The sequence below is a fragment of the Idiotropiscis lumnitzeri genome, chromosome 12 (genome assembly GCF_059441095.1).
Source record: "Idiotropiscis lumnitzeri isolate Australia: NSW breed Sydney's pygmy pipehorse chromosome 12, RoL_Ilum_1.0, whole genome shotgun sequence".
Taxonomy (NCBI): Eukaryota; Metazoa; Chordata; class Actinopteri; order Syngnathiformes; family Syngnathidae; genus Idiotropiscis; species Idiotropiscis lumnitzeri.
In genome coordinates this window covers 5671836-5696835 of record NC_142402.1, presented here as the reverse complement: position 1 = coordinate 5696835, position 25000 = coordinate 5671836, and the positions used below count along the sequence as shown (strand labels likewise).

General features: G+C 38.5%; 1 protein-coding gene across 2 annotated transcripts in view; it reads left to right on the top strand.

Moving 5' to 3' along the window:
• The window catches only part of tox (thymocyte selection-associated high mobility group box), a 51589-nt gene that overhangs the window by 19905 nt on the left and 6684 nt on the right, over positions 1 to 25000 (top strand). Inside the window, exons 3-8 of one of the 2 annotated variants that reach the window (XM_088310216.1) lie at positions 2408 to 2473; positions 7847 to 7957; positions 13207 to 13491; positions 22501 to 22746; positions 23667 to 23903; positions 24915 to 24995. In XM_088310216.1, the coding sequence (XP_088166342.1) occupies positions 2408 to 2473; positions 7847 to 7957; positions 13207 to 13491; positions 22501 to 22746; positions 23667 to 23903; positions 24915 to 24995 (1026 nt within the window). The remainder of the gene's footprint in view (positions 1 to 2407; positions 2474 to 7846; positions 7958 to 13206; positions 13492 to 22500; positions 22747 to 23666; positions 23904 to 24914; positions 24996 to 25000) is intronic. The other variant, XM_088310217.1, reaches the window with a different exon arrangement.

Genomic DNA, 25000 nt, shown 5'->3' with positions numbered 1-25000 from the left:
GGAAAAAGTTGTTGAGGGAGTTTATTCAGACTGAAGTTGAACTTTGCTGTCACCTTGTGGCATCTGTAGGCAATTACAAACTGTTAAGGTGAACGACATTAATTGTCAGGTTTTTGCTATTTGCAGCAGTGCGCCGTCTCGATTCCCCGCGAATAGTCGCGGTTCACTGTACTTCGTTGCAGAAGCGCTGTTGAAACGGTTTCATCAACTTGCTCTGTAAATAAGAACACCATGAGGTCAACTATGGGGAGTGTCGAAGGAGCGACATCCACACAGAAATTCAGCATGAGAGCACAATTCTTTATTTTGCTCAGTTCTGCATGTTCATTTGAACTCAATTTAGAAGAAGAACTTTGAGCATTCAGACAGCAATGCTACCATCCATTAAAAATTAAAAGCCAAATGTTGAACAATATTTTTTATTTTTGTAATTTTGCTGCTGACAATACAACTGACAGCATGTGATCAGTCAAATTTTTGTTCAAATTGCCTATTAAATTCCAGCAATACTTTTAATACAAATTGCCTTTTTTAGCTGAACAAATAACTTTTAATGGCTTAGCAAGACTTTGAGCTAGATATCTTTACTTGGCATTCAAGTGCACAAGCTAATAATTTAATCGACAATTTAACTATTTCAATAATCAAGTAATGGTTTAGAGACATCTGCAACAGCTGAATCATTTTCAAAAAGGCTGGTGCGTACATGAAACCCTCTAATATTGCTACATTGCTACTAATATTGCCTCAAATCTCGTTGCACACTTGAGTACAATGACAATAAAGGGATTTCTGATTCTGATTGTTGTCTAGTTGTGTTTTTAATCACCAAATGATTCCAAACAAACAAGAATTGTTTAATATTCTGTAATTGGGAAAAACAACTGGTAATAGTTTAATGCAGAATAAAATGTTACCCAATTTATTATTGATTGTCAGCAGATACCTAAATAAATTAAGCATGACATTTTCAGCCCTTTTGCCTCTGCGCCGTCCTATGGTAATAGTTATTTGGGTTAGTCATATGTTTCAGTAATTTTGAAACATAACTCACTTTTCTTGTTTGTGTGTAAGCCTCACAATAAAATCACAATACTGTTTTTACTTTCTGTTGGCTCTGTAAACCTACACCCATTTGCATAATATCCAGGCAGCTGGCAAGTGGATGAGGCAGTTACACCTGTCTACCTGTGTGTCTGCGTGCGTGCGTGTGTGTGTGCGTGGGTGGGGGTGTGGGGGGGTGTGTGTGTGTGGGTGTGCGTGTGCACGTGTGCGTGCGCGTGCATTAAGCATACACATACAATTGTTTTACTTCTCCGCACCTGTTCAAACTAGGATCCACATGTCTGTTTGACAACCAAAACAATAAATATGTACCCAAGAAACAATCAAGTATTTGAATAGTTTTCATATTTTTCATTAGCTCAATTGCTGTTATGTCACAACATGGCAACTTAATTAAACGCTGTTTGGAGTGGTAGTTAGAAGCTTAGAATATTTTGATGTGTTCCTTTCTGTGTAGAATAGAAGAGAAAGTAACCCTAATCCACGTCGTCCCCTGCAGTTAATACATGACCGAGTGTATGCGAGGCGGTTCAGTTGTTGCTACAGTGTGTCACACATAGTTACATAAAAGTTTTACTGCAGTGCACTCCCAGGAAGGGAGAAATCAGATACTGCCACGGTAACACAATAAATAGAGGCGGTAAAAAGGGAAAATAAGGAAATAAACACTCCCTCGAAATTTGACAGGTGGAATTTCACATTGTATTTTTTATAATTACATGGATTGGGTGTATTACGCATGCACATGTATTTTCTCTACAGGTAATGAAACAGTTTACGTGAACTGCAGCAAAAAAAGAAGATATCAAATGGTTACAATTGTTATTACAGCTTAGTGTCTCTAAAAGTAGACTTTTGGTTTCTCCCATGCGGTGTACATCACAACAGCAAAAAACACAAAAAAATGGAAAAAGAAGATGATTCAAACTATAGGACAAGATGACAAAGAAGAGGACGTGACAACGCTCGTTCAAAACACTGACCTCAGCCCAGGTGAGGGCAATAAAAAAAAAAAAAAACAAGGTCTGGGCAGAAGTGTAAGCGTATTTCCGTTTTTACAAGACTGCAAAAAAATAGTAAAGATACAGGAAATTACCCTATAATTGGCGAATGCAGGAAAAAGTCACAGCAAATCGGGCAACACATCAGACCATCCCGTTTGGGTTCTTCCTGTTTTACAATTTGTAATATGCAAAGAGTGTTTTATTTAAATTCCAAATAACAACAGGTGCCTGTATCTGTATTTTTTCGTTGGTTTTATTTCATTAACAACACAACAATACTGTGTGTGATGATTTTCATCATAGCTGACATCTTTTCCTGTCCATTGTCTTCTCTCCAGTTGGAAGCAGACACCATGTTTCTGAATATGCAAGAAACGGGCCTTGACTATGTTTCAAACAACCAGGTTAGTGTTACTGCAGTTATTGTATTCAAATTTTTTTCTTCAGTTAGAAGTAATTCCATGCTAGTTTAGTATTTGTATAGCTCTAAAGGTTTTCATTGGCTGGACCAAACCAAAGATCTAACATCCAGTCAGAAAATAGGAAAGATATGTGCTGGATTTTAGAATATAAATATACAGTATAAATGAGATATTTGTACGGTCATAAAGAAAAAAGCTATGCATCATATTGTCTTTTCTACTTTATATTTTGCTGTTTTTTTTTTTTGTTGTTTTTTTTTACGACTGTTGCTATTTCATCGTAAATACACATTGATGAATATGTTAATAAAACATCAAATGATTTGATATTGATGTATGAATTTTGTGCCCAAGCAAATTTTTTTGTTAGTTAAATATGTCATTTCAGTCAAGTGTGGTCTTGACTGCATTCTGATCACTGCTTTTTACAATATCTCATGTGCAAAAAGTGCGTAGTTTCTGATTTTGTATTTTTTGGACCCAAAATAACATTAAAGCAATTATTTTCCCTCTCTTTTTTTAATACACTTTACTTGATAAGACTGTCATTGTCCAGTCTGACGTAATGTAGTTACAGCAAGTATGATCTTGTCGATATCTTTCTTTTTCGTTGTTCTCTGTGGCTAGATAGAATAAAAAAAGAAGAGAAAAGAGAAGAGCTAAGGTCAGCATCCATTTTGAATATGTTGCATGTCATGGAAACCTTCAATGGTTCGAGGTCCTCATGAAAGTACCAATAGGAAAATAATGATTGACATGTCTTGCTGTGTATAGCAGAAGGGAGAGTATCCCTAAATAACCGTGTCCCTTGCAGTCTTTGTACGCACAATGGTACAGTAATTATTATTACTATCTGGCAAGTTACTTGTGATCCTCTCAGATTGGGATGAGAATTTGAGTGAATGATTGCACATAAATTGTGTATGTTCAACTGTCCTGTTGCATTATCAGAGTTTAATGAGAAACACTATGAGGACCCGTTTTTATTAAGCAACAGCTGTAAGGACTGCATCATGCCAATCCTTGTCTATCTTACACTTTTATATATAGCTACTAAGTTAAACGAGTTGAAGAAAAATCCTAGGAAGGATGTAAAAGTGTTTATGGCATGGCAGTATGTTAAAATCTGCATGTTTCTTGCCTTTTTGCAAGCTTCTGGCAGTGTTGGGAATGGGAAAGTTCATTTCCTTTTTTTGCTCAGTTCATTGTTCCAAAAATGAAGTAGTTCCTAGTTCTTTTGTTTTTCCTACGATGTGTTCCTGCGAGCTGTTGCCCTCTGACATACTAGCATATCCCTATTGTTTCCACCCATTCCACCCACACTAGTATCTAGATGGTGCTCTCACCCTACAATCTCAAAAACATGAGGACAAACTGCTTAAATTGTCTTCTTTTTTTTTCATTATTATTATGAATTAAACACAAATATGACTGGTATTGAATGTGTAAAACCAAACAATCTGAAATAGGAACCAGGCTGAAAAGTAAGAAAAGTAAGGCTGTACTAAGTGCGCAATTTAAATAAGATTAATTTTCTTTAATTCACTTTTCAATTTTTTTGTGAATGCATTATTTCCTGACTTGCCTGCCCAACAACCCAGGCTGTAATACTTTCATTAATTTTATGAAAGCCAAGTGGCTGCAGGTCTCTGACAGCATACTGCACAACCAGGTAGGGCTGGGCGGTAAACCGAAAATTTACCATTACCGAAATGTATTACAATGACCGACATCATTTTGCCCATGTCGGTAAATTCGGTGTCTTAAAAAAAAGAAAAAAAGAAAAAGAATTCTTCTCTGTCTGTGGCGATGTTCATGCCCCTTTAAGACGGCTACAGCGCGTGTCGTCACGTGACTCCACCCTTCTGAACAAGAATGTAAACAAGACGCGTTCGTAGCTGGCGATTCAAATTCAGAAGCGGCTGACACGGCTGAAGACGAAGTAACGTTAGTTGAAATTGTTCCTGTCACGCTTGTCCCGAAAAGAAATTGGACATCTGTCGTTTGGAAATGTTTTGGGTTCCATAAAGACGATGTTTAAGCAAAAGAACATGAACTACAAAGTGCATCGTAAGCGCCAAAACAGCGCGTCCAACCTTTTCTTTTTCACCACCCACAACACAACCATGCTGTTGACTTGGAGCTTGTGCTAAAAGTTCAAAGTGAGAAGCAAGGTTCGACAAGTGAGCCCATAACGGAGGCGACACCATACGAGAGAACATCTCGGAGGTGGACGCGATAGAAAGATATTGCTCCTCTAGTTACAGTGGAGCGCACAGGATTGAAACGCCTCATGAAAGTAGCCGACAAGAGGTACGAATATATTTGTTGCAAACCGTACTTCCCGATATGGACAACATTGGGACGGGAGCGGAGACATGTCAAGCATTTTGCATCCACATCCGACTTGTGGTCGAGTCGCAGCATGCATCCCTGTTTGAGCCTGAATGTGCAGTACATAGACGACAAGTGGCGACCGCGCACCAGCGTACTCGAGACGGCATTTTCCTGATGAAGCACATATACACATTATTTGGCACTAGCATTCCATTGACATTTTTTTCATTCTATTTAGCATTTTGTTTACAGGCGACTAGCTCCTTTGCACATGGCATTATTTATATTATTTACAAGATACCTTTACACATATCTAGACCTTTGCAAATTGCATTACAGCATCTCGGCAATATATTTACATAAAAATATTTTGTGAGAGGTACCCTTTTTCTCCTGTTCTTTGTGACATTGTTCAAATCATGCAAAGCAAGCTATTTGGAATGTTTATACTGTTATTTTTCACTGAAAGTAATGTGTACCAGTTGGTCAATAAAAAACAGTTTATATGCATTTCCTGCATTTATTTTGATTTTGGTCCCCAGGGGCAATTTATCGTGCATTTATCGTTTTCGAGGTAAAATTGCCCAATTTACCGTGATATTGATTTTAGGTCATATCGCCCAGCCCTACAACCAGGTCTTGCAGCTGCAGCTGGGAGATGACAACAGAGCCGCTACTTTGACTCGCCGGGAGCCATCGGATAACTTTTCAGGATCATAGTTTAACAAACTGACTCAAATGTGGCAAAATCGCTACTCAGGTTCTGTCACTTTGTCTTGTAGACCAAAAGGTATGGGGAGAGATGTATCTAATTTGTCATTAATGTTCCAAGAGAGGAAAAGTAGAATACTGTTATGCACAGTTTAAATTTAAGTATAAAATGTTGATTATCTTAAAAATTAAAACCAATTGGCTGTTTATTGTTAAGTGTCGTCTATAACTTTTACAAAGCAAAAAGTTGTATTTTTTATTTTTTTCCAAATACCCAATTATACAATTCAAAATTTCAGTAGTTCTATCAAAATATTAGCTACCCGCAGCCCTAACTGATTAGTTGCCAACAGCCAGGTGTGCCAACTGGGTGTCAAGAAATTTCATAAGAGTGGCAGCTGCCACCCTATAAAACCGGCTATGCATTACAACCAATCACCGGCAACATGAGCTGATTTTGATAACAAGTTAAATCTCTGGGTACTGAAACTTGGCACCAAAAGACGAGGCATACTGCAGTTCCATACTTGGGGCATTTGGTACCATAAAAGAAGTTCAGTCCCCAGTCCTCTGCAAATGCTCAGCCATCAGCATATGCCCTCAAGCTCGAGGGGTTATGCAACAGGCAACAACCTGAAACACACACGCAAGTCTTTCTCTGAATAGCTCAGAGTACCCTAGAATTAAGGTTTTGGAGTGGCCGAGTTAAAGTTGCAACTTACATCAAATTGAGATGCTGTGGTATGACCTTAAACTGGCAGTTTATGCTCAAAAACCCTCCAATAAAACTGATTTAAATCAGTTGAAACTAGAAGAACGGCCCAAACGTCTACATCTGCTGCACATTGAGCGAATGGACAATCATGAGAAAAAATCTGGATTACAACTCACACTTGCACATTAAACAATTGTCCCCTCGCTCACATAACTAATAATAGTTTAGTTTTTGTTAGCTTTAGTATTACTTTTATTTATTTTTTTTTTTACTTGTGTGCAGGATTAAAAAAGACCATGGTGACTGTGATGTAAAAATTGAACAAAAATATTATTTTCAGACATTTTGATAATGTAGGGTACAATTTTAACAGTCTAGAGCCTTTGAATTGCATACAATAAGTGGACTGCATACCGCTTCTAAAGTTAGATGCAGACATGCATGCATGCACCCTCATTATAATCCAACTTGCATGCCGTGTTTGCCAAATTCTCAAGTGGATTTGTGGCCTGAATTAATTATGAGAATTATCAAACCCGGTTATATAGTTGATTTATTTTCATTATATATTAACCAAAAACAGGAAGGCACTTTTTAACTCGCGTTGCAGTGTGAGAGCAGGTGAGGCATTAGAGCCTAGCGCCAAACACAAACTCGTCTCCGCAGAACAACGTCATTTGGTGGCTCTGTTTTAACGGCTGATGCTCGATGACGTCGCTTCGGTGCGACAAACATTAAGAGGACTACAACTCCTCTTCTTCCGGCTAACAGCCGTGCCGCTAATATAGAAATAAATACATTCTAAATCAACCCTAAAGGCTGGTGTATTCAATCAATTGCCAAAGACCAAAACAAAGGATTTTTTTCTACAATTATAGTTTTAGTTAGTTTTGTAAACAGAAAATGTCATTTCAGTTTCTTTTTGTTTTTAAAATAATTTTTGATGTGTATTTAATTTCTTTAACGAAAATGTCTTTTCAATTTTAGTCTCAGTTATTTTGTTAGTTTTCATTGACTAAAAAAACCTTAGATTGGAATCATGACGACTGATGCATCTTCAATTTTCTTTTCCCTGAAGTTGTACAAGTTATAGATCATATTAATGGTGGAAAAAAAACTTTTGTAAAGAATTTCTCTTGGTCTTGTTTTTGTTTTTTAATCTGAAAAACTTTGAACGGGTTATATATCTTAGATATATTTGTTCAAGAACATAAGCTCTGCAGGAGACTGAATCAACCTATGTCCCAAAACTTGAATGCTCCAAGAGAGCCCTGTTGTCCTCCATCAAATCGCAGTCATTTTCCGTGGCGTGAATTAAAGTTATTTAGAAGACTTCACTCCTTTGGTTTATTACGTACTCGGTCTGTAAACGATATTTGATAAAGAACGCTAACTAACCCAAACGTAAAGAATAATTGCAGTACTGGATACTGAGCCTGCGTGTTGATGGGAATGAGGGCAAATTGAGCTGCCCTCTTTCTCTTTCGAGTTCACTTCGTCTTTGCTATCCTCTTGGTGTTTTGATTTGACCTCTGACCTTCTTCTGGCCTCTTGGCCCATCTGAACCTTTTTTGTCTCAATGCTTCCCACAGTTTCGTGTGCCACAGCCCCCTCAGCCCCTGAGCAAGGTGACACCTCCCAACCCTTCCTCGCAGCACTGGCGGAGAGACGCGCACATGCCCGACACACACCGTCTGCCTTGGGTGATTACACACACGGACATGCACACCTCCTCGTGTGACACTGCCCCCCCCACTCCCCCTGCCACACACATACACGCACACACAAACCAGTATCATATTATTCCATGATAAAGTTGTATTTAGACTTTATAAGGATGTGTTAAAGTGATTAGAACATTTGAAATTACAAATACATCATTCAATAAGGTAGAATTGTACAGTGTGCAAGTATGTTATCCATGCAGTCTTGAGAACACTTTCCAATGACCTTAATACCAAATGATGTAGTTGTATAAAAAAAGAAAGTCTCTCTTATCATAAATCACTTTACTCAAGCACAAAGTTTGAGTTTGAGATTTTTTGTACATTGGGAACTGCTTTACTGTAGGCGTGACATGTTACTCAAACGTGTCTACAGCGGTGCCTTAACTCAGAAATGTTATTTGTTTCCTGAGCACGCTCCTCTGATGTGGTTATTTTAAATACACAATGTGATTTTTTTTTGTTTTGTTTTATGTTTAGTTTGACAGTAAACATCAACTGGGAGTGGCAATAATCTACTTGAAAGAATAGTTTATTGTATGCCAAGCTGCTGCCTGTTGATTTAAGTTCATATCTCATTTCTAAAAAAAATGTTCTCGCATGTCAAAGCAGTTTGCCCGAGCAACAGCTTGTATCTCGAAAAATTCAAAAGTCAGGTGACTGTATATACCACTGTATTTTATAGCAAAGCATTCTTTTTCGATTGTCCAGCACTTGCTAGAGATCATGTCATTCAAGAAACTCTTCACTTTGTGTAAGTCCCAGTTCTGTATGTCCACCAGGCTACAGCAGAACAGAACTGTTCTTTAAACATTGTTGTATATGTTTTAAATTGTGAAGGCTACCAAAATAACTGCAAGACACAAACCACTGATGTACCATCCATAATGTTGCGGTTACAACAAGAAATTGGTTGCACTTGCGTGCAATTTATTGAAGGAAAATGACAACAATAATGGACTGGGATGATTTGAAAAACAAGCCCTAACAGAAAATAATTCCAAAAAGAACAAACACAACATGCTGAATGTTTCATGTGTTCCACTTATTTGTTGAATCAATGTCACACTCTTAACATAGCTAGCAATGATTGAAACGCACGTCACATCAGGGTTTCCATTTCCAAAATGTACCATTGGAGACTTGAACTGAACTATGCCACATGACAGAAAGGTCACTTATTTGTTTAGGCATAGCAGTCCATAAAATGTAAACCGAGACAGTGATGTGCTAATTTGTCTCTATTGTGTGTCAGTTTTTACTTTCCACTTTCCATGTTTAGGGTTGCACTCAAAGGGTGGGAAGACATTTCCTCTGAAAGTTGTATTTATAGCAGTAGCAGTAGTCAAACTTGAAGGGCAGTCCAGTTGGCCTCATTTTACTTCAAAAAGCAATTAATCAAAAATTAATTAATTAACTGTCATAATGCATGCCAACAATCGTTTGATTGATTGGCTATTTTGCCCATCCCTTGTTTTGTAACACCAAATCCATAACCCATTTTTCTGTTTTTTTCCTCATGTAAGCTCTCATGAGTTTCCTGTTTGTAGCCTGTAGTTTACCTCAAACAAATTATTTGACAGCAGAGAATGGTGTTGACAATAGAATGAAAGAAACGTCAATCAGGCTTTCATCAAACGCACAGCGTCTCTATGCACAAACAATTTTGTTGAGCTTCAAAGAATACTTTGAGGTCCACCCTGAGGCTAATCAGCCTTTACCATCAGTTTAAATAAAGTATATTCCCTCGAGCACAAGACACACTGACAAAATCAGACGGACAATTTCTATTTCATTCTTTTAATCATCAACAGTCACTTAACTAGATCCAAAACAGTTTAGTTTAGATGGCCAAATCAGTTGAAATACAGTATTTGTAAATACATTCTGGTGCTGAAAACACGGACTTGTGGGAAATGTGCAAATAATGGGGACACAACATAAGCAAAAGGACTTAATCCTGACTACATTAGTCTTTCTAGAAGCTCCCAGCACAGGCTTTTGTGTCAGAATGAATGGAAGAGGAGAGACACAAGGGCCAGTAATTTATGCAGAACATGAAGAAGTGATCGAACAAACACGACAGACAGACAAAAAGTGTAATTTATGCAGCTCTCTCAGCTCCAATAGTTTATAAAACTACATTACAGCCAGGTTTGTTGGTTTGGATGCACATCAAAGTGCTTTTAAGATCACAAATGACAAGGAAAGGAGGAAGCAGAATGTTAACTTGTCAAGATTGTTGAAGTGATAAGTGACCTGTCTGACAAGTTTCAAACCATGACCATCACTAGCACAGAGGAGTGATGCGTCACTGCTATTTGTGATGTTTGACGTACGTTGAACTGCCAAAGTAACAGCTGTATTCGCCCCACACTGGTCATACCGACAGCCCCACCCACCTTCTACACCAGGAGTGTCAAGCTCATTTTTGTCGACTGGCCACATCGCAGTTATGGTTTCCCTCAGATAGCGGCTATGACTGTGAGCCCATATAAATGATCACATGCACACAACAAATTGATGGAAAGCCAATTGTTTGTTCAACAATTCTTCAATTTGTTTTAAAAAGGAGGATTGGTAACAAATAAATGGCAATATCTCATGTCTTCATGTTAAAAGTGAATAAAATGTGCTGGAAACAGGAAGTTGACCCACATAAAATGAGGCCGCGGGCCAGATCCTTGAGTTTCTCTGCTCGTACATGTAGTCTCAATCAGTTGAATTTACTGCAACTGTACATTTAATTGTTCAAAACCCAATTGTTACCTTAAGTATCAAATGTGCTAAATAAATAAAGCTACCTCCACAACTATTGTAGTCAATGGAGAGCAGTTAGCTCACAGGCTAACTCCCATCTAGCCGCTAATTCACTGTCAACCACATAGCTCCGGAGAGAGCTTTAACCACTTGAAATAAGGTTGTTGATAAGACTGATGGAGAAATAATTAAGAAGTGAATGATTGCATGTAAGTGTGTGTCTCTATGCGCCTGTAAGCCACATTATAGCTGATGTAGAATTTGATAACAAATCACTCCAAGTGAAAGCCTAGCCGTCCGTGCCTGTTTCACTACTTTTTGCCACAGAAAGCCAGGATGGCGACAACGGCAGCTACATATGGGATACGCAAGAATAAAGGAACACCCACAAAAAGAAATGGAAAGAATACAGTCATTCTGTTCATTTCTCTGCTGCATTGAGAATGCACTTTTTTGTTTTTGAACTTTAAAACAACGATATTCAGTAATACATGAAACATGAACATTTCTGTTACAGTATTTTGAATTTCTGGAAAGCTATTACTGCAGTAAACCTTAAGGGCTCTTTTTGTTAGAATTTTAAAACAAATTTGTAAATTTTCTAAGAACTAAAAAGCCTTTAACTTATTGCAAATCAAATCAAGTCCTTGACAAATCGGTCTGGGCCATGAAAAAAGAATATTGATCACAACTGTATACGGTTCCACCATAAACATATATTTTAGATTTGGTGGTTTTGCTTCTTTCGTTTTTGCGTATAGTCCAGCTTTCATTATAAAATGAGAAATCTCATCTTACCACTGGGACCCTTTATTAAACAGTAAGCATATCTATCATTCAACGGACAACTCACAAGTCATGCAACTCAGCAGTCGGCATCGCATTTGGTTTGACAAAAGCGTGAGAGAAATGAAAAGGAAATCATGGATGTGATTCGAAGAGCAAGAGAGCCAACGAGGGGTGCAAGGAGAAGGATGGTGAGAGATGAGGAGCAAAAGAGTCCGAGCGGGAGAGACTGGTGTGGCTAGCCAAGCAGAAAAGCTGTCAGTCTCTATAAAAGATCTCCTCTGTCAGATTAGTATGAGAGGGCTTCTCCAACGCTGCCTCTTTCTTTTAACCCTCGTGTCTCTCACTCTTCTCTTGCACAATTCTCTCACTCCATTTCTCTCGTGTCGTAGCGCTCGGAATAATTAAGTATATATAGTTCTCAGGGCTTGAATGCATTTGCTATTTCCGAGGGAGGAACTGGGTTTGTACGTATAAATTACTGTGATTGTTTGTTTGTCTTTGATTCAAGGGTGGCAATTTCCACGAGTGATAATTACTGGGAAAAAGAAAGAAAAACAAAACAAAATTAACATCCGGGTCAATATTGTTTCTGATAGTAATGTTATATAATTTCAACTCTGTCTTACAAATATCCAATTCAGTCACGATATAACCAAAGAACCAATGCTTGCCCTCTGCAGGTTTAATTAAACCTGATTCTTTGTGCTGGTTATAAAGAAGAAAAAAAACTATTGGGAGAATCAATAAAAAAAAAAAAAGTTGAAATGGAATGAAATAAATAAGAAATAATCATGGCTTTAGTATCAAGCAAAAGTGTAAATCCACAAAATTCATTCTGCTATGGTTAAGAATTTCTGCGGCTGAAGAGTCGTGGTTTCATTTCCCGGCTGACAAAAGCATATGCCCGCGGCTAATGAATAGGTGGTGCTTCCCCCTACCCCTCAAGTTACAAATAATACATTTTATGACTCTAAATACATTCTGTAAATTTGCACAGGTCATACTGTTGTTTTTAGAAAAAAAAAAATTTGAAATACTGTTAATAAATTAGCAGACTTTTTTTTTTTTTTGCAATTCTGGATGTGGTAAATACATACATGCGTTGATAATTCACATATTGTTGGCCATCTTAGAACACACATTGGTATTTTTATCTATATTGTAACAGAAACTTCAACCAGATGGAATAAAAAAACAAAATGTTTGCTGTCAAGTCTTGTTTTCCAAAGGTATTGAAAAATGACTTGTGCAATTATGCTATGCATGTATTCAGCTAAATAGAGCACAGCCACTATTGCGGGTGCCCTGGTTGTGTCAGAGAGGGCATCCGGCCTAAAAACTGTGCCAAGCATGTCATGCGTCTAACTCGTTGTAGCTAAAGAAAAGGGACTAAGACGAAAGTCAAACACCAATAGAAATTCTGCTAATAAGACATATATGAGCAGATCTGTATTTATATCATTAAAGATTATTTGTGTGCTTTTCATTTTAATACTGTTTTTTATAAACTACGGGACTGGCATGTGTATTACATCTTAATTCATGCTTGAGAGTTGAGCTTGTGGTAATGTCGCAATATGTTTACCACTGGATTGTACCAATATTAGATTTGTTTTAGTTAAAACTACCGTCATTGTTATGTTAAGATGACAGAGTTTCACGATATATTTTCTTTCCAGTCCTACCCAGTGGGCGGTTTGGGTGATGAAGACTTCAACATTCCACCCATCACTCCCCCCACACTGCCTGACCACATGCTGCCCCCTCATGTGCCCCACGATTCCTCCACTGGACCCTATCCACCTCTGGATAGCAACACCAGCTCAGCTCCTCACCACTCATACCAGCTTCAGGGTATGAACCTGGCCGGAATGCCTGGCAGTCAGGATGGAGCGCCCGTGCTCAACCAAGATGGGGGCACATTCAGCCCAGACGGGTCAGCCATGACCAGTACTCTATCAGTGGTAAGTGGGACAAAATAATTCATAATAAAAAAAATGCATTGTCGTCTAAATAAAAAAAAATACAAGTTGGATTTTAATAGTCCTATGATTCAAAACTCTTGCGACCCTGAACGGGAAAAGCAGTACAGAAAATGGATTGGATGAATAATGCATAATTTAAATAGCACATTTATTGTTTGATTGATTGCTGCCTCATAATCAGCATTCAGCAAGCTGTGGTACCCATCATACTGTAAACCACTGCTTGAAGATACATTTTTATTCTTACTGTTTTATATTTATTTGATGAGATTCTGGAACCCATTTAGTGAATTTAGGAGATAATTCTTGCTATTATTATCATCATTATTATTATTATTCTCATTATCTTTATTTATACATTGGCCATGAAATCATTAACAAACTCATTTTAGTCTGTGATGAATGTTGCTTCTAATATGTTTGAGAAGTTCTAAAACTAAACAACATGTTTTTAGGGTACTATATAATCTTGAAGAAAAGTTGAGATTGAATTTTAACGATAAATATGAGAGTGAAGTAAAATGGGAGTTTTTCATTGTGACTGTGAGATGTGCGAAACAAGTAGTTTAGCTGTCACTGAAACTGGGCTTTTCAGGCTGACAGACGCACGTGTGTGGGGGTCTGTAAAAGATTTCTCCTATCTTAGCAAAAAGGAAACTTTCTCACCTGTCACTTTTAAACTTTCCGTCTCTGCTTGCTATCTCAGTCTCCACATTAGATGTACCAACAAATGAAATATATGGGCAGAATCTTTTCCAATACTTTGGTACAATATATGTCATCTCTATATTTTTCTCACAATAATGATCACCTGTGTCCTTTAGAAGAAAATCTTATGAGACTCCAGCAAAGTGAGTATCTAAATGATGAACTCCTCAGTTGTTTCTCTTTTTATTTGTTTTCTGTGCGTGATGCCACTGCAATATTGGCAGAAGGATATAGTCAAGAGCAAAAGTGGTGCGCATCCCTCTGCCCTGGCTGCTCAGAATAATATGGTTTAGTCTCCAATAAGTTGACATTAATAATAAAAGCATAAAGGAATTTTACACTGAAAAGAGCGATTTGCTTTTTGAAAGTTTGAAGCACAAGCTAGAGTGGCGCTTTGTTACCACACAAGAGATGAGAATTGATTAAGAATTTAGCAATTCCAATCGATACTTATTGATTCGATGGTTCAATCATTTGATCAGTTTTGGCATCAATTGTCATTGGGTGAGGGATTGCAATACCGTTGTTGTGTTCCTTCTCTCACGCTACAATGCGCCAAAAATACAATAAATATGACAGATCATTATACAGAATCAGATCACAATGCCCTTTATTGTCATTGTACTCAGTGTGCAACGAGATTAGGTCTGCCAAGTGTTTTTTTTTTTTTTTTACTACGGAAATCCCTGGATACCAACTCCTTATGACCGAAGCACTTATTGTACTATTTATTTTGAAAAGTCAAGAATTGGGGGCACGGTGGTCGACTGATTAGTACGTCTAGCTCACAGTGCAGAGGACGTGGGTTCAAAAACGGCCCTGGCTTCATGCTAGGTTAATTGAACGCACTAAATTGTTCCCTGGTGTGATTGTGAGTGTGAATGGTTGTTTGAGTATGTGTGCCCTGCGATTTACTGGCAACCAGTTCAGCGTTTACCCTGCCTACTACCCGAAGACAGCCAGCATAGGCTCCAGCATGCTTGCAACCCTCGTGAGGATTTCAGCTCATGAATGGATGGGCGGATGGATGAAGTCCAGCATTAGCACAGCGTAACTAACAGTTTATGCGAGTGAAAGTGCATTAATCAGAAGTCATGCTGACATTTTCTTCTGTCCCAGGGACTCAACGTTCGACCTCAGAAATGCTCCAGACGGGTTTTGAACATTAATACTTAATATAAAAGTGCAAATGTGGACAATTACTCCGACAGTATCATAACAAACATTCATCTTGTGTTACGTGGATTGTTTCAAAGGTTTTATGAGAGTCGATTGTCTTTGAGAGCCTAAAGGTATCTGTGAGTCAGCCAAGCAGAACTTAGTCAGCCGGAGAGGAAATGCCACTTTGATGTTCTCTTTTGTACATGAACAGCTTGTTTTTGATATTAAGACTTTTTCTCAGAATGATGGACCATGCATGGATTGTTGCTGTTTCGATTTATAAACATTTTACAGTTACAGGAGAGTATTTATGGAAATTGCTGAGGTATAACGTAAGGATGTACGGCTGCTCGTCTGCTAACATTAGCATTTCCCTTTTCAGACGGGCATGCACACTTATGCTTTTCTTAGAATTTATGATAGAGTTGATATTTTGCAAGTGACCGTGCCCACGGTCTCATTTTTATTCAAATCTTGTCATACGCTTGAGGCACAACCGCAAGCTTGCTATGCGAACCCAGCACCTTTTGATTCTGCCAATGCATCCATATCCAAAACATTGAAGTGGTAATTAGTCAACCTCAAATTGCTGCATAATTGTCATTGCACAGTGGCAAGTCCCACTAAAACCCCTAATAATCTACAAATGTGATGTGGAAACATGCAAGAATTCCCAAACTATCCATTGGCAGGAATCCACACTTGTAATGGCACTCACATAAGTCATTACTCACAACCCTTTATTGAAACTGCAAATAAGATCAATTTAGTCTTGAATTAGGTTATAAAATAATATGTTCCCTTCTTTCTTACTTTTATTTTTTATTTGCATTTCAGTGCCGCTAATCTGGTTTATCTATGAAGTGTGCAAATTGTATTTTTTATTGGCCTGAAACTTTTTTCCATGACTGTTTATCTCAGTCCCTTCCCTTTTTTCTATCTTTCCCCTCTTTCGTGCTTTTATATCCCCATGCTACTATACGTTTACTGCCAGTCCATGATTTATGGTTGCCTAGCAACTATGCCTGGCTCAGCCTAATCGGGGTGGAGAGAGCGCTATAGAGATTCAAGTCATTGTGTGTGTGCGTGCGCGTTTCTTATATAGAGCTAAGGCAAGCCAGTTCTTATTGCGATCCCAGTTGCTCTTTTTAAGGGCTTTGACATATTTATAATGATTCAGAGATAATTGTGTTGTGAACTACAAAGCACTTCACCAAATTACCTCACATTCAAACTCACATACAATAAGCTATTGCAGCAGAGCACCGGTGCAAGGTACTGACCTGCAAATTGGGAGAAGCTGAAGGGCATTTTGATTCCTAGAGAGAAGGAGGAAAGGCAAAAAATCAACCTAAACATTAGCTCATGGTCACTCTCATTCATCTTGTTTACTTACTACTAATGTGAAATGCTAATTTATAGTACAAAAATTAAAATTCAAAGCTTTAAAATGAACCCGATACAGAACACTCATTTAAATACTAAATGTAAAATTGTTCAATCTAACCCCAGACAATGTTTACATGTATTACATTGCATTTACTTTTTATCCAGTACATGATTCATCAGTTTCATTGTGTTTCTGATAATGACGTGCAAAATTAACTTCTCTTTTTATTGTGTTTAATTTGGTGTTTTGACTTAAGTTACCAAAATATAATTCCTTGTCTTACAAGAGCGAGAGAAAGTATATTAGAAGCAGTTGAGACTCGGGTCACAAACTTGTAGAACGGGATGTTCCAAGGTAACGTTTCCCATTGAAATGAATAGAAATGTAATTAATCCGTTCCAGCCCCAAAACTAAGTTATACACATTCTTTTAATACGTGTGTCCTTAAAAATAAATACACACTTCAATATAGGAATAACTGAAAACACACTACAGTGAACCCCCGGTTATCGCGGTTAATGGGGACCGAGACCACCCGCGAAAACTGAAAATCCGCGAAGTAGCGTCGCACCTAAAAAAAAAAAAAAAAAAAAAAAACGGTTTTCGCGGTTAATGGGGACCGAGACCACCGGCGAAACTGAAAAACCGCGAAGTAGCGTCGCACCTTCAAAAAAAATAAAATAAATAAATAAATTATATATAGCGGCGCACCTTCAAAAATGCTTAAAAAAATATATATTAAAAAAAAATATACGGGTAGAGAGAGAGAGAGTGAACACACTAGAACACTGTTCTACCAAACAATTTACTTACGAACAACCAATCAAAAACAAAACAAACATACAAAAACAAGCAAACACTAACATAATTAGTCCGTCGTTTTGCGCAGGGGCATGAAGAGCTTTACTGCTCCTCTTCGGTTCACTAGATGCACCAAGGGATAAAGAGCGTTTGGGAGGCATCACGAATGTCTCCACAAAACTTTTACACTTAAAAAATTACTGCGAGACAAAGACTAACTAACCGCGATCTATGGCCAGAAGCGTATTGTACATACGTATACGAGATGAGCGTGGACTGATGGGCATCGGGAGAAGCTTGGGCTACTGTAGTGAATTGGCCAATTGACCAATTGCCCGTGGTGCTTACCGTATTGTATGTGCATTTCTTTGCGTTTTAAAATTTTGCAAAATGATGCAATTATATACCCCCCTGTATACAGTACACCATATAGAATACGGGTAGAGAGAGAGAGAGTGAAATTCATGTTATAACAAAAAAACAAATTATTATTAAAACTTATTATTTTTTTTATTCCCCAGCCATTATTTTTGTATTTATTCAATTACTTCTTTTTGTATTTATTTAATTACTTCGACTTTTACCTGCTGGTACGCCGTCCGGTGTGCCCTGTGAATGTTATGATCCTCCAGCAGAGCTGGAGGATTGAACAGGACTCTCCAAACGCAGACCCGGGAAAAAAGGTGGTGATACAAAGATATTTATTATAATCACAATATAGTCAGTGTAATCAGCGCGTCTCGCAGCACGAGACGATCGCTGGAGGAACGCACACACAGCTGAAAAAACAAAAACACACGCGGCATGACAGGCACGGATCATGACAGTGAAATGAAAGGTGGCATTCTTCATTTATTTATTTATTTATTCATTCATAACTGACAGCCTCGCGCTCCGCCGGTGCCCGGAGAAGGTGCTCCTCTTCGGCTTACTGTGACGCGAGCATGCCCTCCTCCTCGGGAGCTTCCATTCAGTTAAACTTAGGGCCCGCTTGGCACCGCCCGTGCCCGGGGAAGGTGCTCCTCTTCGGCTTACTGTGACGCGAGCATGCCCTCCTCCTTGGGAGCTTCCATTCGGTTAAACTTAGGGGCCGTTTGGCACCGCCCGTGCCCGGGGAAGCTGCTCATCTATGGCTTAACTGCCACGCACGCCGGCCGGAGCTCTGATACGGTCTGAACCGCGCGAAACGTCGCCACCAATCGTGTCCGGGGGAACCTGCTCTTCTTCGACCACTCTCTTCTTTGTCCACTCTCCTCTTCGGCGCACGCCGGCCGTCTAACCGCTTCAGCGCCCCCTTGTGCCGCTCGGCGAAACTACAATGCCCGCGAATATTTTTTAGACCCGCGAAGCACTGAACCCGCGAAAGGTGAACCGCGAAGTAGCGGGGGTTCACTGTATTATAAAGGAAAAAACTCACATGATTAAAATATATAAATAAATAACACTTAGTGTTTATTAACTTTAACTTAGGAGGGTGAAAGGAGGAGGTTGACTTCCAGGTCTTTTTCAATAATAACACGGGACAATTCTGATATAGCTATTTATCTTTGTCAGTCTGTTTCATTTCTAATTCATTGGAACATCACGTATGTCATTTAAGAGATTAATTGCTCAGTTGGCCAATTTTGATCATCATCAGGGTAAATAAATACTGGCACTTATGTGGCCCCTGCTTCAAGGGATGGGTAAAGTAAAGATTCCAAAACTCTTTGTGGTACTGCTCATGATCCAGTACTTTGATGGTATTCATATCGGTACTATTTTGGTTCTAAAAACACCAAAACAAAAATATTAGAATTAACTCGTTTTTTTGATATATATAATTTAGGGCAGTCAAACTTAACACAGTAACAAGCAAACTGTCACCCGTACTCCCAGGAGTATTCGCGTCGACTTGAATGCTACGTGCTACGATAGTTTGCGCCGCAACAGCATCGACTTTATTTGTACTATACAGTATGTAAGTGCATGTGAAGCAGGAACAACGAGCGGCGTGATGCGGATCATCTCCTCCGTGGTGACAGATAAACAACCCCACTAACGAAAGCGAAATGCAGAGTTGGGATTGACCCAAAATATGTGCTTCGATGTGCAGTCAACTCCTAACAGACGTCTGACTAAAACCGCGTTAGGGCGGAGAGCCAACAGCTATGAGCAGAAATGTCATATTACAATCAATACGTATCTAGACATAAAATAAGATGTCTACAATAGCAATTCAGCAGACGCTCTCAGAACGGAACACGGAAATAGCCGACATCAGCATTACGAAGAGCTCAATGCCAAACGTGTACTAAATATTTTTAATCTCATCAATGTTATTTGTACTATTTTGCCCCACATAGTACTGGGTTGTGAGATCCACACAATAATAGGTCTCAAAATTATAAATTTGGATCAATTTAGCTTTGCTTAAGGACTAGGTTTTTATTGACATTAAGTTTACATTTATGTTCAAAGAAAATGCACATTATTACGAAATGTAAAACAATTTTGGTTTTAAAAAAAATGCGTTTTCACATACAGAATTACTCAAATACAAAATTATACACGGCAAGTAGTACAGTAGGTCTATAAATAAAGTTGTTTTGGATTGTATTGTATTGCCTTGCATCCCTCACAAAATGTCTTTATTGTCCTTGCATTTTTATAACAATAGTTTAAAAAAAAAATCATTCAACCCTGGCAGACACATACATGTGGAAAAAAAAAAAGAAAAGCAGGTTGGCCCTCTGGGTGGGTCATTCAAATAAAAAAAGATTACAGATGGAACAATAAAGACGCAAGGTAGTGATTTGCACTTATGGTGAGAAGCAATTCCAGTTCCACTGCAGATATTCAAGTTTAAATTACCATCTCAATGCAAAGCATGCATTTGTTGCCATATATTTACTTAGAAAATATGGCATGTTTTGAAAAGAGTTTTGCAATTAATTACGATTAATTAATTTTTGATTAACTAGATTAAAATGCTTAATGCCAGCTCTTTAATAACAATAATAATAATAATAGTAATAATAACAACAAGTGTGGGCTGTACAGTTTCATCAAAAAGACTCTAAATGCTTTATAATGTTATGACCATTTGAAAATCCATTTGGTGGTGGTTAAAAATAAAATTATAAAAACTCAGTGTACAAGTCCATTTGGACATGTCATACACATACATGTTATCTTTTAGAGTATTTTGTGTGTGTTTGACAAAATGATATTAAACAGCAATAATTATTACAATGGATTTAATTGAGACTTCAGTGGATATGTTTGAGTCAACCCACCAAATGCCTCCAAACCACAGCTAATATTTTTTTCTCCATGTTGGCTTTCAAATGCATCATTGTGACGCCTTCTCTCTTGTTAGAGCACCGACACTTGCCGTTCCATCTAAATACCACATATGTATTCAGAGACTGCAGTCGGTAATCAAGTTCTGGTAATGTGTTCCCAGGAGGGGCCGGCACACCAGACCGCATCCGCTTTTTGGTGATGCGGAAATTGTGCACGTATGCATCGACCAACATCCCTCGGAATATATGTGACATGAGGTGTTAAGGTTCCACTGAACATTCACCAGCATAACTTTTGTTTTCCTTAGAAATAAGCATAAAATGTAACGAAATGAAAGCGCTAAACCAAATTTATACGGTCACTACCTATTTTAATTTCTTCCAGTGTGGACTGATTCATGTCATTACTAACCTTTATTAACACCTTTTTTTTTTTTTAAATATATTGTCAAAATAGCTGTGGGAAAAATGATCTGTTTTGATTAATGAGTTCAGCCATGCTTGCATTATATTCTTTTGTTGACAAGATGTATTATTATATTCGTTGTCTCTGGGGAGATTGTTGTTTTGAAAGACAACACTGCACAATAAAACATAACTGTCTTGGCACAGGTGGGGCAGTAAACGCGTATTAACCCATATGAATAGCATTCATACAAATTCTAAAGGAGCTAGCTGCATGCATTGCATTGGGAGTCATTATAGCTTCTTCTCTGGAGGCTAATAAACCTATATTGATGTACTTGCGCATGACTATTAACTGATGAGATAAATTACTTTAAATAGCTAATTCGCTCACCGGCTTTGAGCGTTACCATGGTTACATCAGATGTCATTAGTTTCTGTATCAGAGATCAGGATGAGCCACTTTGTCACTTTACTAGTATTTTGTCAACCCTTGATCAGTATATTGCCATTTGAGATTATACGGTACATATTGCACTTTCTGAATCTATTTGTAAATTTTCTATTTGAAGGAAAAAGGAGGTTGTAACTAGGAGATTTTTGAGTGTGCAAGTCCAATTGCTTTAAAACGGGAAAGTACAGCCCTGATGGAGCTCAGACAAAAAAAAAAACAATGTTCAATCCACACCACGTGCCTAGTGGCCATTTGATTTCTTTTCAAGTGAATTTAATTTCAAGTATTGCAGACCGATACTGACTCTGCATGGCTGTGCTCAACCAGATAGTGCTGTTCATTTTCATATTTCATATTTAATTCATGAAAGTGCAACAAATGCAATTGTCATGTCACCGTTCAAATGTGTCTTGCCTTGCTTCCTGTTTTCATTGTCTCTCTGTCCAGCGCCATCACATATATAGCAGTCAAACTGTTTAGTGGGTGGGGCTGCAGTTTGACATTTTAAATGGAGTTATGATTGCACCACATAAACTTTGCTATGCAGACATGTGACATGGACAGAAAAAAAATAACATTCTACAGTTGTGACGTTTTATGAGTTTTTGGTGATTTTGTGCTGTGAGGAGAAAATTTTGAATGGGTTAAAAAAAAAAAAAATTCAGACAATAGGAGAGTAGCTATTGCAATTTTCAGGAGGTTAATGGAGAAGCCCCAGAAAAACAAAGTGGAAACTTGAAATTTGCTACAATTAACCACTCTTGTAACTTGTGCTCACACAGATGCAGCAGATGGTGAACTCTGATTCTCGGTTTACTAGCAGCCAACAACCCATTGAAGCGGCACTCGGACCCAAAAACACATCAGGCATGAACCAACCCAGTCAGTTGTCCACAATCAACCAATCCCAGCTGGGACTCAGCGGGAACTCCGTTACCCACAATTCTCCATCTCCTCCTGGAAGCAAATCGGCTACGCCATCTCCGTCCAGCTCAGCACATGAGGATGACAACGATGATGGATTCAGGGTAAACAAACACGCACATCAATCAGCTCCTTGTGTGTGCGTGTGCATGCATACACGCACGTGTGAGCTAATACAGACATTCCCCCTGCCACGTGATGTAAATGTAAATCAGCTCCCTCCCTTTTGTGTGACTCATACTGAAAAGAATGTGTTATTGCTGATATTCTGAGGAAATGAAACAATTACAGTTCTGTGAAATAATATTTACCAGCTTTTTTTCTCTGTTCTCCCTGGAAAAATGACAAGGTAATATTGGCTTTGGGCATGGTGGAAAATTACCTTTTTTTTCTTTTTCTTTTTTTTTTTTAAATTCACTCCCACATGTTGCAAAGTTGGCTGCTTACGTGAGGTTATGGAAGAACAACACAACATAACGGTGTAACACACACAATAGCCTGTCAGTATTATTTGATCGCATTATAATTGCAAATTTGTGAATAATTGAACACATTTTCCCAACACCTTGTAGTTAAAAAATTCTACACGCATGCTCTGCCTAGAAATAAGGAAGCACAAAACAAAATCAAAATTGTAGTTTGAATAAAACAAAAATAGAAAATTCAGTATTTCAAGTAGAGTATATAGAGGATTAATTCCCCTGACCGAGGGAATGACATCAGTGTGGCATCAATGCGGTTTACTTGCTGGGGTCACTGTAATGAGTCAGTTGCACAGTTCCAAAGTTGTTGGTGAAAAAAGAAAAGGTTCTGGAGAACACAAATTGTCCTTCACGTGTTTTGAGACAGATTCAAGATACACACGATGTAAATAGAATAGTTCTCCCAGGCGCCAATCATAAAAGTAACTCAAAAGCAACCTTTAGGGTCAAACAAACATTCTACCAAAATGACTTTCGACCGCTTCATGTTATATTTCCAATCAAGTACTTCCTTTGCTAATATCATCCCCCCTTTGTTTTAGCAGGGCAATGGAGGTGAGAAACGGCCAGCAGCATTTGACATCTCCAAGAAACCCAAGACACCAAAGAAGAAGAAGCGAAAGGACCCCAATGAGCCGGTGAAGCCGGTGTCTGCCTACGCCTTGTTCTTTAGGGACACGCAAGCCAACATTAAGGCCCAGAACCCCAACGCCACCTTTGGGGAGGTGTCAAAGATTGTGGCCTCCATGTGGGATGGCCTGGGAGAGGAACAGAAACAGGTATCGTGTTTTGTTTTCCCCTGCTGCCCAATCTAAAACATATTCTACTAATTAGCGAATTAGAAAATATAAATAGGAATCCTATGAGCTTCCAATGGACACTTCTTTCCGAAGCCAGGCTATGAGAGTCCGCTCTTCGTAGTCAGCGTAAAATTGGGCGCATCTTCATTTTTGTGCCAGGGCAAGTCACGTACGATCAGGGGTGGGACGCGGTCTCCAAGTGCCCGTCCACAGCAGCCAACTTTACATCAGCTGCAAGTGGAGATTTTCTTGCAGTTAATTTGAAATGTCTCCTGCATCTACATGAGGACCGCGGGCTTCTTTCTGCTTTCAATTTCAAGGGAATGAGGAGAACTGCTTCTATTGGCCTGCAGTCGTCTGTGTTCACTCCCACAATGGCGCAAACACCCTCATCCACCTGTGCTAGCACCGCAAAATTCCAAAGAAACAAATGTGCACGTGTTTGACTGCTTGTTGCGCTTCACTTGCACAAAAATAAGGCCCTAAATTTGATTTGTGATTTTACACAATCCTATTGAAAATAGTGGATTCGATTGCTGTTATCCATATGAACGATTCGCGACTATTTAGAAAGGGCAAAGAAAGCAAATATACTTTGCAATTTGGTCATGCTACTTAGTTTAAAAAGAAGTTAATGATCGATAATATTAATAAATAAAAGCAACTGTGGTGTGTGAAATTTTACATTTTGTTCATAAAAAGTTGTAGTTGAATTCCAAATTGTGCAATTCCGCATTCGATTCACTGCTACAGAATTTAAGGGAACACATCTCTGACATGCTTGTGTTGGACTAGCATGGAGGCCATAATTCACAGTTCCGCCATCGGATCATTTCTGAGAATATACATACAAACACCTACACTGACATTTCTGTCACTGTAAAATATTAGATGTGATGTGCTTATTAATTCAATGACTTGCATAAAGTGATTTGAGTGTAAGCAATGGTAGGGTGGTGTCAAAATGAAATGTTATGTTTGTGCCTGAAGGTGTATAAGAAGAAGACAGAGACAGCAAAGAAAGAGTATCTGAAACAATTGGCTGCCTACAGGGCCAGTCTGGTCTCTCAGGTATA